The sequence below is a fragment of the Sarcophilus harrisii genome, chromosome 4 (assembly GCF_902635505.1).
Source record: "Sarcophilus harrisii chromosome 4, mSarHar1.11, whole genome shotgun sequence".
NCBI classification, from domain to species: Eukaryota; Metazoa; Chordata; class Mammalia; order Dasyuromorphia; family Dasyuridae; genus Sarcophilus; species Sarcophilus harrisii.
In genome coordinates this window covers 131,325,944-131,341,033 of record NC_045429.1, presented here as the reverse complement: position 1 = coordinate 131,341,033, position 15,090 = coordinate 131,325,944, and the positions used below count along the sequence as shown (strand labels likewise).

Below are 15,090 nucleotides of genomic sequence, written 5' to 3'. Positions count from 1 at the left end.
CTTTGATCAATTTCTCTATTTCTTAGCCAGTCCCAAATTATTGTGCTGATTAAAATTTTGTAGTATAGTTTGATGCTTCTAGACCTCTTCTGTTTCTCATTCTTTTTTCATCAACTCCCTTGTTATTCTTGATATGTTGTTACACCTCCACATAAGTTTTGTTAAAAAATATTTTATAGCTTTATAAAATAATTCTTTGATAATTTAACTGTTTTGACACTGAATAAGTAAGTTAATTTAGGTAGTAATTTTTAGTATATTGGCTGGTCTTGCCCATGACTAATTAATATTTTTTCAATTATTTTGATATGTCTTTATCTATGGGAACAGTATTTTGTAATTGTGTTCATATAATTCCTTTGTATGTCTTGGCAGGTAGATTCCTGTATTTTATACTGATGATAGTTATTTTAATTAGAATATTTTTTTCTATCTCTTTCTGTCAACTATATTGATAATATACAGAAATTGTAATGGTTTGTTTATTTTATATAGTACAACTTCCTTGAGGTTACTTGTTTTGATTAGTTTTTAAATTTTATTTTAATAATATATTATTTTTCCAATTACATGTAAAGATGGCTTTCAGCTTTCATTTTGAGTTTCAAAAATTTTTTTCCTTCCTCTCTCATTTTCTCCCTTTCCATATTAAGCAAGCATTCTGATATAAGTTATACATGTGCATTCATTTTTTTTACATATTTCCATATAAGTCAGATTGGAAAAGAAAAATCAGAACAAAAGGGAATAACCACAAGAAAGAAATAAAAAGAAAAAAAAAACCCTTGAAAAGAGTGTGCTTTCCATTCAGTCTCCATAGTTCTCTTTTTGGATGCAGATGGCATCTTCCATTCAAAGTTTTTTGGAATTGCTTTAGATCACTGAATTGCTGAGAAGAGCTAAGTCTATCATAGTTGATCATTCACACAATCTTGTTATTGTTGTGTATAATGTTTTCTTCACTCAGCATTTGATTAGGTTTTTTTAGTTGACTTTTTAGGGTTCCCTAAGTAAACCATTATATTATCTACAAAAAGTAATACTTTTATCTCCTCTTTGTGATGCTTATTATTTCCATTACACTTGCCTTATCTTATTCATATGGCTAGCATTTCAAGTATAATATTGAGTAAATAATGTTAATAGTGGACATCCTTATCTCACTGGAGAGTCTTCTGGCTGATCCTCATTACAGATAATTCTTGCTTTTGGTTTTGGATACATAGTGTATCACTTAAAGGAAAGTTCCTTTTATTTCTGTGCTTTCTAAAAGTATTTTTGAGAGGAATGGGTATTGTAAAAATCAAAACTTTTTCTGAACATACTGAAATACTCATGATTTTGGTTATTTTATTGATGTGCCTAATTATGCTTATAATTTTCCTGATACTGAATCAGCCTTGAATTCCTTGTGTAAATCCAGCCTGATCCTAATATATGATCTTTGTGATATATTGTTGTAATCTCCTTGCTGGTATTAAAAATTTTTTTTTGGAAATCAAAATTCATTAGTGTTTTCTTTCTCTGTTTTGATTCTCTTGTTTTATATATCAGAACCATATTTGTATCATAGCAAAAATTGATAGGATTCCTTTTTTTTTCCAAACAGTTTATGTAGAACTGGGATTAATATTTTTTAAAGTATTTGGTAGAATTTATTTGTAAATTCATGTGGTCCTGAGCTGTTTTTTTCCCCTTAGGACACTTATTTCTAGTGTAGTCAATTTTTTTTTCAAGATCGGGTTGGTAACTTAAGAATTCTATTTTCTCTCTCTTTTTTTTAATCTGAGCAGTTTGTATTTTTGTAAACATCTATTTAATTTAGATTATCAGTTTTATTGGCATATACTTGGACAAAAAAATCTAGTTAACCTTTTAATACTTGATTTTGTTTCGTGTTCATTAGTCATGAATTTACCTTTTTCAAATTTTATTTCTTTTTAAAACAAATTAGCCAGTGGCAAACATATTTACTTTAAATTTTATTAATCTCTCCTTTCATGTCCAGGTTTTTTTTGTTTGTTTGTTTGGTTTTTTTGGTGTTTAATTGGGGAGATTTTGATTAATTATTTTTCTAGTTTTTTTTTTAATTTGCATGTCCAATTCATTTATCTGATCTTTCTCTTTTATTGATGTTAAGTGTTTAAAGACACAAAATTTCCCATTAGTAATGCTTTGGTTACATCACAAATTTTGGTGTGTTGTCTCATTGTTGTTATTATATTTAATGAAATTTTTGAGTGTTTCTATGATTGGTTCTTTGACATTCTTTAGAATTAGGTTATTTAGTTTCCAATTAATTTTTAAACTATGCTTTAAAATCCTTTATTAAATTAAGTTTTTATTACATTATGGTCAGGAAAGGGTGCATTTAATATTTTTGCTTTTCTGACTTTGTAAAGTTTTTATGCTGCCATGTATGTATACATGTTTTTATGCAGCCATGTATAGCTGAGAAATAAACCTACTTCTTTATATTCCCAGTCAGTATAGAAAAATATAACTTTTATAAAATTATGTTTAGCTTCTTTGTTACATATTTTGTGATTAGATTTATCTTGTTCTAAAAGGGTTAGGGTTAACTGAAGTCTCCCATTAATATGATTTTATTGTCTATTTCCTCCTGTAACCCATTTAATTTTTTTCCTTTAAGAATTTGGATATTGGGGCAGCTAGGTTGGCTCAGTGGATAGAGCACCAGCCCTCAAGTCAGGAGGACCTGAGTTCAAATCTGGTCTCAGATACTTAACACTTCCTAGCTGTGTGACCCTGGGCAAGTCACTTAACCCCAATTGCCTCACCAAAAAAGAAAAACAAACAAACAAACAAAAAGAATTTGGATGTTATATTATTTGGTACATATATGTTCAGTGTTGATATTAATTCATTGTTTATGATATGTTTTAGTAAAATGCTGTATTCAAGGTTCAAGTTTTATTCCTTCCTTGCCCACCTACCCATTCATTATATAAACACTTGCCTATTCATATGAGATAATTTTCTCCATTCTTCCTCTCCTTTTCCCTTCTTCCATTGCATTCCTCTTTCTCACTCTTCATTCTTCTTTGGAAATCATCCCAACACAATAGAATTGTATCTACGCCCTTTGTGAAATGAGACTGTCTTTAAGACCGCTAGTGATGATCAAATTCAGAGAGGGCGCTTATATCCTCTCCCTGTTATGGGCCAGAACTTGAAAGAAGGTGCTAGGTCACTGGAATTGATAGAAACAATGCTTATGTACTTGGTTCACACTTTTGGAGTTCACACATTAGCTCATACATTAGAATTCACACTTTTGGGAGAGTTCACACATTAGCTCACACATTAGAGTTCACACTTCTCACACCTTTAGAGTTCACACCTTTAAGAGATCATATATAAGGAGCTCCCACAAGCCAACTAGAGACTTCGGGAGATTCACAAGTCTAACTCACAATTCCACTCTCGGAGGAGGAGTCAAGATTCATAACATGAATCAACATGAGAATTTATACATGTCCATAAGTCCTAGGGAAATAGTCCAAAAGGAATCTATTGTCCATTAATTCATGTGCCAGGAATCCAATAATTCCTGTAAGTTTTGAAGTCTTGCAATAGTCTCATCAACAATTTTTCATTTCAAGGAATCCAATGGTTCCTGCTGGTTTTCAAGTCTTGCAACAGTCTTATCTTGTGTTAGGGAATCCAATGATTCCTGCAGATTTTCTTCTTCGGTCTTCTCCTTTGTTTCCAGATTTTTCTCTTTTTTTGTCTCTTTCTGATGGACAAGGCAAATACGGCTTGTTGGCACCCATCTGATTCCTTCTCCATCTGTTTCCTCTCTGTCTGTAGAAATACAAGCAAACCCTCTCTCCCAGGCAGTTAACTTATCTAATTCCCTTCTATTTACCACTTTTAGGATTTCTCCTCATCTCCTGGCAATTATATTGAAGCTGTTTGCACTGGATACTGCCTTGTTGGTTTAAAAGGCCTGTATTCTCCCCTATTGTAATCCCTTTCTGCTATCTGATTGCTTTTTGGTTGACTGATCAGGTAATCTCTTCCTGCCATGTGATTATTTTTAGGCTGATAGATCACATCAGAGTCCTGGCCTTCTAAAAACTCTCTGGGTGTAAACTCAGCTGCCATCAGGCCCCATTTGTCTTTTATATGATATCTTGGGGCTGGGCCCTGCCTCTCATTTCCCTGGATCAATCTACAGTCTGAGGCTCAGTGGAAGCCTCGGTTGCATTTTCCCATGTTCATCATGGGGAGCTCTTGGACCAAGGAGAGAGATAGGTCTCTAAGAAAGCTAACTGGGCTATTTTGGAAGAGACAATAAAGGACTAGACTTTAACAGCTGGCTGCAATTGAGGTGATTATTACTCTGAACTGAAACTAAGGCTGTCCCCAAAAGCTCCCCAAGAAATCTGCTCCCAGAGAACAATACTTTAGAGAAGAGAACACTACATCTCCCTGTATAAGAATATTAATAGTTTAATCTTGTTTAGTTCCTTATGATTTCTCCATCATGTTTATTGGGAGTGCTATGTTTGAATGTTATATTTTCTGTTCAATTTTGGTCTTTTCTCCATAAATGCTTGACAGTCCTCTATACCATTAAATGTTCATTTTCCCCCAAAGAGTTTTACTCAGTGATGTGGGGAGAGATTTGTTTACAGCCCTCTTGATCTAAGCTCTGCAAGTTTCTGACCCAGGTTGGGGTCTGTTGGATTGTATGTGGATGAGTTTCAGTAGAATGCTGCTATATTTAGATACCATGAATGTCTTGCATTATTCTAAAGGTTCAGAGTAACTGATTTGCTCGACTCCTCTTTGGTTTTGGTCTCCTGTCAATGGTTATTCCATTGTAGAAATAACCTGCACTGGTGTGAAGTGCTAAAGGTGAAAACTGAGTCCCCCTTTGGCTCTTGGATACAAAGCATATGGTTAAATTTTTAGAACTTTTTAACTTGCTCTGCATGTAGCCTCACTTGCTTGCAAGCCATTCATCTCCACCCTGGAATTGTATCTACAACTGGACACTGGGTGATAGAACTGCCCGTTGATATCTAATTCTGTTCCTGGCACTGGTTTTCTGGTCTATAGAAGTCTTCTATTTCATTAATTGCATATTTATTTTATTCCTATATAATTATACTCTTTTCCTGAGTAAGTTTTTCTTGATTATAAGCCTGGATTTTTGCCTTCTGAAATGTTCTAAACATTCCACTCCTTCATTGTGGTGGATGCTAAATCCTGTTTTCCTGAATAAGATTTTGCACCTCTGGTTTTAAACTGTTAAATTTCTTTCCAACTTTTTCATAATTTTTATTTCTTTTCCTACTTTTCCTCTATTACTAACATTCTGGTTTCAAAAATTACTTTTAGCTCTTTAAAAAACCAAATTATCTTTTAAAATTCCATTTTATTAATTTTTTAAAAAAATATTCTATTTTTCCTAACTGTATGTAAAAACAACTGTTAGCATTTATTTTTTACAATTTTGAGTTCCATATTTTCTCACTTCTTCTTTCCTCTCTTTGAGACAAATAAGCAATTTGATATGGGTTATACATGTGCAGTCATACAAAACATTTCCATATTAGTTAAGTTGTGAAAGAAAACACAGACCAAAAAACCCCCACAAAAAATAAAGTGAAAAAATAGTATTCTTGGATCTATATTGAGACTTTATCCTTTCTTTCTCTAGAAGAACATGATTATTTTCATCATGAGTCTTTTGGAATTATCTTAAATCATTCACAATTAGTCATCATACTGTATTGCTTTTATTGTGTATACTGTTTGGTTCTGAGCTCCCAAGTTCCTGACCCAGCAAGACATTTGTTGGTGTGTTACTGGTGGGAAGTTCCAGGAGACCAATGCTCAAAAGCCATGGAAGTTCACTGTGACAAAACTTGATGCTCCCCTTTCTTCTGGAATTCCTGCTCTGGTTATTACATTGTGAGTTTCAGCCTAGTTTAGAGAACAAAACTGAGTCCTTGATCTGATTCTGGATTTAGAACCACAGAGCTACTGCTTGTTTCTGACCCTGTTCTTTGCTCGGTACACAGCCTAGGATGGTCTGTGGCTCCTTCGCTCTGCCATACCTTGGGCCAAGACCCTCCCCAGGCCACCCTGCAGATGAGTGACAGAGAGGAGATACAGCACCAGCTCCTGTCACTAGCACCACTCAAAGTCAGCCTGAGATCTTTTTGTGCCCTAGTGCTTCCTGCTGGTGTATAGTCTCCAGTCTCCTTCACTCCTTGGCCACAGCTTCTCTCCAGTGTCCATCTCTGATTCTCTCTACTGACCTTAGTTGGGAAGATGCCTCAATGTGACTTTTTTTCCTTGGATTTCCCCATCAGACATTGGTCTGATACATTTTCTAAATTTTTGTGGAGCAAGTTTTGGAGCCTGGACTATACTTACAGCTTTTCTGTTGTGACTTCCTGTTCCTTTACTTTTAACAGTATTAACAACAGTTCTTTTAGTTTTTAACTTTCCAAATACTTTGGAAACTAATAACTTCTAATCAATTAAATAATTCACTTAAGCAAACATCTATTAAGTGCCTACTATATATTAAATACTAATGATATACTGAGCTATGTTTTTCAAAATAAAAAAAACAAAACTCAGTCTCTGCCCTTAAGGAACTTTCATTCTTTAGGGAGTAAAAAATAATAACACCACCACACACAAAAATGCAAAAACTTATAAAGAATTTATACTAATAAATTTAGGGAAGTCCTTCATAAGAGGTGATACTTGATCTGAGACTTGATATGATCTTTGTTAGATTCCAAGTTTTGGCAGGTAAGAAAAATGAACATCCCAGGTATGAGTGAAACCTCCAGAAAAGCAGGAGATGGGAGATGGAATATTGTGTACAGAAATGCAAAAGTCTGACTGGAACATAGAATGCATGAGGGTAGTATAATGGGAGATCAGTAGAAAGGTGTCTGGAGCTGGCTTAGGAGGGGATTTAAATAGTCTGCATTTTATCTCAGAAGCTATAGTAAGTCATTGGAGTTTCTTGAGACAAGGAGTAATATGCTTTAGAAATTTCATTTTGGCAAATGTATACCCAGTAGATAAAAGAGATTTAAATTGAGAGATCAACTTCAAAGCTATTGCAATAGTCCAGAAGGCAAGGGCCTGGCTCCAGAGGGTTGTCGAAGTAGAATTGATAAAGAATTGGAAAATGAGGATGAGGTGCATATATATAATATAGGGAAAGAGAGTGAGCTGTGTTGTGGATGCATTGCAGGGAGATGTCAATGGGATACCTTTGATAATACCAAGTAGGCAGCTGATGATATCAGAATGGAGATAAAGAGAGAAAGGCCAGATATGTAGATTGGAATCCCTGCACTGAGATGATTACTGAATGAGAGAAGGCAGGAGGAAGGGAGGGAGGGGGATAGGCCAAAGTCTTCCTAAAATAACCAGGTTCTCTAAGTCTAGTCTGGAGGGCAGGAGGTAAAGAAGCCAGTGAATGGAAGGGATTAACCTTAAAAGTAATTATGCTGACCACACTTTTTCTCAGTCTTTCTTCTTTCTCAATGAGAGAGATACAAATAGAGTTTAAAAACTGTCCAATTAAATAGGTAGCAATTTAGGGGCACCTAAGTGGTACTGTGGATAGAGCACCAGCCCTGAAGTCAGGAGGACCTGAGTTCAAATTTGACCTCAAAACACTTCCTACCTATATGACTAGGGAAGTCACTAAACCCCAGTTGCCTCACAAAAAAAAGAAATAAAGAAATAGGTAGAAATCTTTTCTTCGCCTGGCTAAAGATTTTCCTGGGTTCCTAATGCTTTTTATACAGGGCACCATTCTTTTTCTTTTTAGTGTTGTTGTGGGTTAAGAATGCTGATTTTGTAGTGCCCAGATTTCTCTTTCACTCTTGGATGTGGCTTATCCTCAAATACCTTTTGCAATGTATCTTTTAAGGATTTCCTGTTCCTCTTTCTCCTGATCTGACCAACCACCAAATAGACAACTGGGTTAAGAGTACTATTGATACAGGATAATAAATGCAAATATGAATATAACATCAATAAAAATGAATCGTTTTCATTTTGGAAGTTGTACAACATCAGCAAGACTCTCAAAGGCATGGCAAAAACAAGGAACAGAATGATTGTGGTGATGATGATGCTGTAAAGCTTGGCTGGCTGGCGGTGCTTCAGATTACAGATGATCTTGATGAAGAGGGTCAAGCTTGAGAAGACCATAAGAGGGGCAAATACGAGGAAGTTCAAGATAAGCAAAAATACTTGCACAACAGCACAGGATCTAAAAGGGAATTTGGGCTCTGGTTCTCTCACACACACAGAGCTTTCTAACCAGGTCACAAAAATGGAGAATGCCCCAAGAAAAATGCATACCCCAGCAGATTGGTGTTTTGGGCGTTGGCATTGGTACCAAATGGGGTAAAGAACTGACAGACACCTTTCTACACTGATGGCTATCAGGAGGTAGAGGCCAGTGTTGTAGCCAAACAGAATCAGCATACAGAAGATCATCAGAAATAATTCTGATCTAATTAAGTTCCTGTGAGAATAAAAGTAAACTATGTCTCTTATAAGAAAGGTACTTGTACAAACAAGGAAAGTCAGGCCAGCAATTGAGAGATGCAGGATATAGACAATGAAGGATGTCTTCTTGAAGTGAGAGAGAAGGAAATAAATGACAAAGTCCATTGCTGACTATCCCTAGTAGGGAAATGAAAAGAGAAACACAGTATAATATTTCTTCTGATGATTGCAGATTCATAAAAGATCCATTGACCTGGCTCCTGTTAGTGGCCATGAACTCCAGAGTAGGCAGGATGATTGGGGACTGCTCCATTATTTCAAAATCGTCAATTTTTTTCTTCATACCTGTTGGCAGAAATGGCACATACTATGTATGGTTGGTATTTGTTAAATCATAAACATATCATTTGGAAATGGAATAAACCTTAGAACTCCTGTGTGAGAAGCGAGCGTAGCAGAGTCGAGAGAGCTACACTTGCAGCCAGGAAACCTTGCATCCCAATCTCACCTTGACCACTTCTGGCAATTTGATCTTGTATAAATCATTCTTTCAGGTTCACTTTCATTGTCTTTTGTAAAGTGGGGATAATGATATTTTTAACTTATTCTTTCTTACATGGTAGTTGTGAGGATCAATTGAGATAATATACACAGAGTATCTCCAAAGTGTCTATTAAAGCTTAACACTAGACTAAGACTTTTGGGACACTCAGCACTTTGCAATACTTAAAAATGCTTTGAGTGATTTCTGTTATCACTTAAGCTAACCCTTCCCTCACGTTATAGATGAAGAAACCCAGACCTAGAGCAGCTAGTGACTTTGCCTATGTCATTTTAGACATTTTTCTAAGTAGAAATTATTTAAATTTAGAATAATGTAAAATTAATTTTAAAAATTTGTTTCTGGGAAATGTACTTAAAACATGGATATAGCATTGATTTAAAAAAAATTTTTCTGCGTTAAGTGGAAACAACATTGGCTTGGAATCAGAATGTTTGGGTTCATATCCTGCCTCTGAGACTAATTACCCATAAAGCCTTGAGTAAATAAATCATTTAGGTTTCCTAAGAGGCCTGTGTCCTCATTTGTGAAATGAGAGGGGAGATGACCTTTGAGGTATTTTCTTGCTTAAATCTGTGATCCTTTTATTCTAAAAGAGACTCTTGAGGCAATCAGTGTACAACTTGAGAGTCACTTCTCTAATCTCTAATTTTCTTAGAGATAAAATGAGGTATTTGAACTAAAGGCTCTATCAGGTTTCTTCATATTCTGATAGTCCATGACTATCTGCAGCAAATGCAGTTTTCATGTGACAAAAGTGCTATCCATTATCTCCTGCAAACGTATGGGAAAGGCAGAACCTCAAGACCCTTGAGACATTTGGGGGCATTCCATGGTGGGACATACATTCAGACCCCACTTATACATGCTCTTTTCCAGAAATTGTCTTTTTTATGTAGCTAACTACTATTCCTGGGCTTCCATTAGTCTAAAATATCTGTGTATGGAGCTGGGGAAAATTGACCTTAGTTCTGGCATATGAAGATCTTTATTTCAAAATGGAAACGTGAAGTATGGGAAAGAGAGAAAGAGTAAGCATTTAGGTAAAAATAGCATCTCCTAGACTCAGGAACTCTCTCCTCCTACCTGGCACATTCCCACAAAAGTACATAAAAGGAAGATTCAGGATTGTTCCAAAGTAAAATGTAGGCTTGGAGTGAATCTTTCCCCTGGCAAGGAAAAGCTGTTTTTGTCACCCACCAGTCATTTGCCTTTCTCCTTCCTGGCCTTTTCCTCTCCAAGTTAGCCAAATGGTCCAATAAGGAGAGCATTAGACTAGTAGTTAGGAAAATCCAGATTCATATCTTGTCTTAGATACTTGCCTTTTCTCAACCTCACTTTCCTCATCTTTAAAATAAGATAATAATAATTGGTCAGGGAATTATGACTGGTCTCTGCTTCTCTCTCTATTCCTCCCCTTCCCAATCCATGTGCTGATGTTATTTCTCCATGATTGGATCATATTCTTTCCATATCTTTTGTCTTTTGAAAGTCTTCTCTGTCTCCAAGGCCCAGATTAAGGGCAATAACTTCCTCAGTGACTGTTCCTTCTCCAAAATTATCTTCTCTTTACTTATATATATACATTTTTTGGAGGGGGACAAGAGTGGTGGTGGATAGTACTTTTTGCATTTCCCTTATTAGACTGTGAATTCCTTGATGGCTTTATTATTATTATTATTATTATTATTATTACAGAGTCATTTCAATCTTGTCTGATTTTTTTGGCCCCATTTGGGATTTTCTTGACAAAGATACTGGAGTGATTGGCCATTTCCTTTTTCAGCTCATTTTGCAGATAAGAAAACTGAAGCAAACAGGATTAAGTGACCTGTGGAGGGTCACACAGCTAGGAAGTGTTTGAGATTGCATTTGAATTCAGGCCCAGTTCCTTTCACTGTACCACCCAGCTGCCCACCTCGAGGGTAGAGACTAGTTTTTTTGTTTGTTTGTTTGTTTGTTTTAATTCTTGGTGCCTGACACCTAGTAGGTATGGTAAAAGGGCGTTGGCAAGTCAATAGAAACAAAGTTTATTCATTTCTCTACTTTGACAATCTTCTGCTTGGATCTTTAGCTCTAATGGAATATATGTATCAACATCTTATACATACACACCCTGAATTACCTGCTTACATAGTCTGATTCAGCAGGTAAAACTAAAACCAGTGGCAGCCAAAGAAAAATTTCCCTTTTCATTTCTGCTATTCCTTACCCTTCCTTAAAAGGCCTCTATCTTTTTTTTTTAATTTTAATAGTTTTTTATTTACAAGTTATATGTATGGGTAATTTTACAACATTGATAATTGCCAAACCTTTTGTTCCAATTTTCCCCCTCCTTCCCTCCACCCCATCCCCAGATGGCAGGATGACCAATACATGTTAAGTATATTAGAGTATAAATTAAATAAAAAATAAGTATACATGTCCAAACCATTATTTTGCTGTAGAAAAAGAATTGGACTCTGAAATATTGTATAGTTAGCCTGTGAAGGAAATCAAAAATATAGGCAGGCAAAAATATAGGGATTGGGAATTCGATGTAATGGTTCTTAGTCATCTCCCAGAGTTCTTTCGCTGGGTGTAGCTGGTTCAGTTCATTACTGCTCCATTAGAACTGATTTGGTTCAACTCATTGCTGAAGATGGCCAGGTCCGTCAGAATAGATCATCATATAGTATTGTTGTTGAAGTATATAATGATCTCCTGGTCCTGCTCGTTTCACTCAGCATCAGTTCATGTAAGTCTCTCCAGGCCTCTCTGAAATCATCCTGTTGGTCATTTCTTACTGAACAATAATATTCCATATTATTCATATACCACAGTTTATTCAGCCATTCTCCAACTGATGGGCAGCCACTCAATTTCCAGTTTCTGGCCACTACAAACAGGGCTGCCACAAACATTCGTGCACATACAGGTCCTTTTCCCTTCTTTAAGATCTCTTTGGGATATAAGCCCAATAGAAACACTGCTGGATCAAAGGGTATGCACAGTTTGATAACTTTTTGAATATAGTTCCAAATTACTCTCCAGAATGGCTGGATGTATTCACAACTCCACCAACAATGTTTTAGTGTCCCTGTTTTCCCAAATCCCCTCCAACATTCTGCATTATTTTTCCCTATCATTCTAGCCAGTCTGACAAGGCCTCTATCTTCTTACTCCCTCCTCAACATCTCACTTTGCTTTTGTACTCTTAAGTGTCTGGGGATGGAATCTGCCACAGAAGAGGCAAGCGTGGTAAGGAGAAGAAAGAAGAGATGGGATAGAAAAAGTGGGGTGGATAAGTGTTTAAAAAGCTAGATAATTAAAAAGGATTGAAGAGGGGCTGGTTTGACCTCTGTAATATTAACCATCCCTCAGGCTTTCTGATTATGTGATCATTACATAGGGCCTCGTTGGCTGGCAGCAGGAGAAACAGTAGAAAAAAAACCACAAAGTTTGGGAGGCAGAAGAATCTCCAGTACTTTTCTGCCCACCTACTACTTCTTGATTCTTTACTGCCAGTAACTTCCCTACTCCATGCCCATCATCTCCTTATTCTGCTCCTCCTTTCAGAGACCTCACTTCATTCCAAACCCTGAGATTTTTTGGAAACTTCATCCCTGATTCTCAAGCCCCTTTCAGTTTCTTGTCTTCAGTTTCCAGTCCATATGGGGACTAGAATTAAGTGACTCCATTCCCATAATCTTTTTTTATTTTTATTTTTAAAGCTTTTTGTTTTCAAAACATATGCACGGATAATTTGTCAACATTGATCCTTGCATAGCCTGATGTTTCAGATTTTCTCCTCCTTCCCACCCACCCCCTCCCCTAGATGGCAAGCAATCCAATATATGTTAGACATGTTAAAATATATGTTAAATCCAATATGTATAAACATTTATATAATTCTCTTGCTGCACAAGAAAACTAAAATCAAAAAAAGAAAGTAAATAAGAGAAAAAATACAAATGAATAACAACAAAAAGAGTGAGAATGCTATGTTGTGATCCACATTCAGTTCCTACAATCCTCGATCTGGGTATAGATGATTCTCTTAATCTCAAGATCAATGGAACTGGCCTGATCATCTCAATTTTGGAAAGAGCCATGTCCATCAGAATTGATCATTGTATAGTCTTGTTATTGCTGTGTACAATGATCTCCTAGTTCTGCTTATTTCACTCTGCATCAGTTCACATCGGTCTCTCCAGGTCTCTCTGTATTCATCCTGCTGGTCATTTCTTACAGAACAATAATATTCCATAACATTCATATACCGCAATTCATTCAACCATTCTCCCACTGATGGGTATCCACTCAGTTTCCAGTTTCTTGCCAGTATAAAAAGGGCTGCCACAAACATTTTTGCACATGTGGGTCCCTTTCTCTCCTTTAAGATCTCTTTGAGATACAGACCCAGTAGAGATACTGCTGGATCAAAGGGAATGCACAGTTTGATAACTTTTGGAGCATAGTTCCAAATTTCTCTCCATAATAGTTGGATCAGTTCACAACTCCACCAACAATGTATCAGTGTCCCAGTTTTCCCACATCCCTTCCAACATGTGTCATTATCTTTTCCTGTCATCTTAGCCATCCGAGAGGTGTGTAGTGGTATCTCAGAACTGTCTTAATTTGCATTTCTCTGATCAATAGTGTGATTTGAAGCACCTTTTCATATGACTAGAAATAGTTTCAATTTTTTCGTCTGAAAATTGTCTGTTCATATCCCTTGACCATCCATCAATTGGAAAATGGCTTGAATTCTTATAAATTTGAGTCAGTTCTCTCTATATTTTAGAAATGAAGCCTTTATGAGAATTTTGAATGTAAAAATCTTTTCCCAATTTATTGCTTTCCTTCTAATCTTGTCTGCATTAGTTTTGTTTGTACAAAACCTTTTTAACTTAATATAACCAAAATTATTTATTTTGTGATCAATAATGATCTCTAGTTCTTCTTTGGTCACAAATTTCTTCCTCATTCACAAATCTGAGAGGTAAACTATCTTGTGTTCATTTAATTTATTTATAATTTCATTCTTTATGTCTAGATCATGAACCCCTTTCAACCTTATCTTGCTATATGGTTTTAGGTGTGGGTCAATGCCTAGTTTCTATAGCAGCTCTCTTTGAGGTGGCAAAGAATTGAAAATTGAGGGGATGTCTATCAGTTGGGAAATGTCTGACCAAGTTGTGGTATGTTATTGTAACAAAATACTCCTATGTTATAGGAAATGACTAGTAGACTGATTTCAGAAAAACTTGGAAAGGCTCACATGAACTTGATGCAAAGTGAAGTGAGCAGAACCAGGACACCATTGTATACAGTCATAACAATATAGTATGAAGATCAACTGTGAATGACACATCTATTCTTTATAATACAGCAATAAAAAAACAATTCCAAAGTACTTGTGATAAAAAAAAATACTATCTACTTTTAGAGAAGGAACTGGTATCATCTGAATAAAGATTAAAAGTCTTAAAAAAAAAAAAAAAGTTTCACTATTACCAGCCCTGAAGTCAGGAGGATCTGGGTTCAAATGTGATCTCAACACTTAACACTTCCTGGATATGTGACCCTGGGCAAGTCACTTAACCCCAAATGCCTCAGGGGAAAAAAGTTTCACTATTTTGGGGTGGGTTTTTTTTGGTCTGTTTTGCATGATTGTACATGTAGCATCTATATTAAATTTCTTCTCTGTTTAAGGAGGTGATTGAAGAAGGAAAGAAAAAAAATTTTGAATTCAAAATTTTAAAAAAAATGAATATGTTAACAATTTTGGTTTCCATGTAATTGAGAAAAAAAATAAAGATTAAAAGTTAATATCTTCCTCTAGCCAGAAGTATGAAAAATACATTTATCTCTTTTTCTCCATGAAAAAAAAAATGACATGTCCTTTTATGTTTAAGTAAAATTTCTCTTTGGAACTTTTAGTATGTGCTACAAGACGTTGCCCTAAACCAATTTTTAACAATCTGATTTCAGTTTTACTGGCAAGGGAAGGG

At 35.7% G+C, this 15,090-nt stretch overlaps 1 protein-coding gene across 1 annotated transcript; it reads right to left on the bottom strand.

Moving 5' to 3' along the window:
• Positions 1-7,448: 7,448 nt before the first annotated feature.
• LOC100926147 (mas-related G-protein coupled receptor member H-like) lies at positions 7,449-9,005 on the bottom strand. The gene is given in 2 exon segments (XM_012549445.3): positions 7,449-8,688; positions 8,690-9,005. Coding segments are annotated over 2 exon segments (1,035 nt in total). The 5' UTR covers positions 8,876-9,005; the 3' UTR covers positions 7,449-7,839.
• Positions 9,006-15,090: the final 6,085 nt, after the last annotated feature.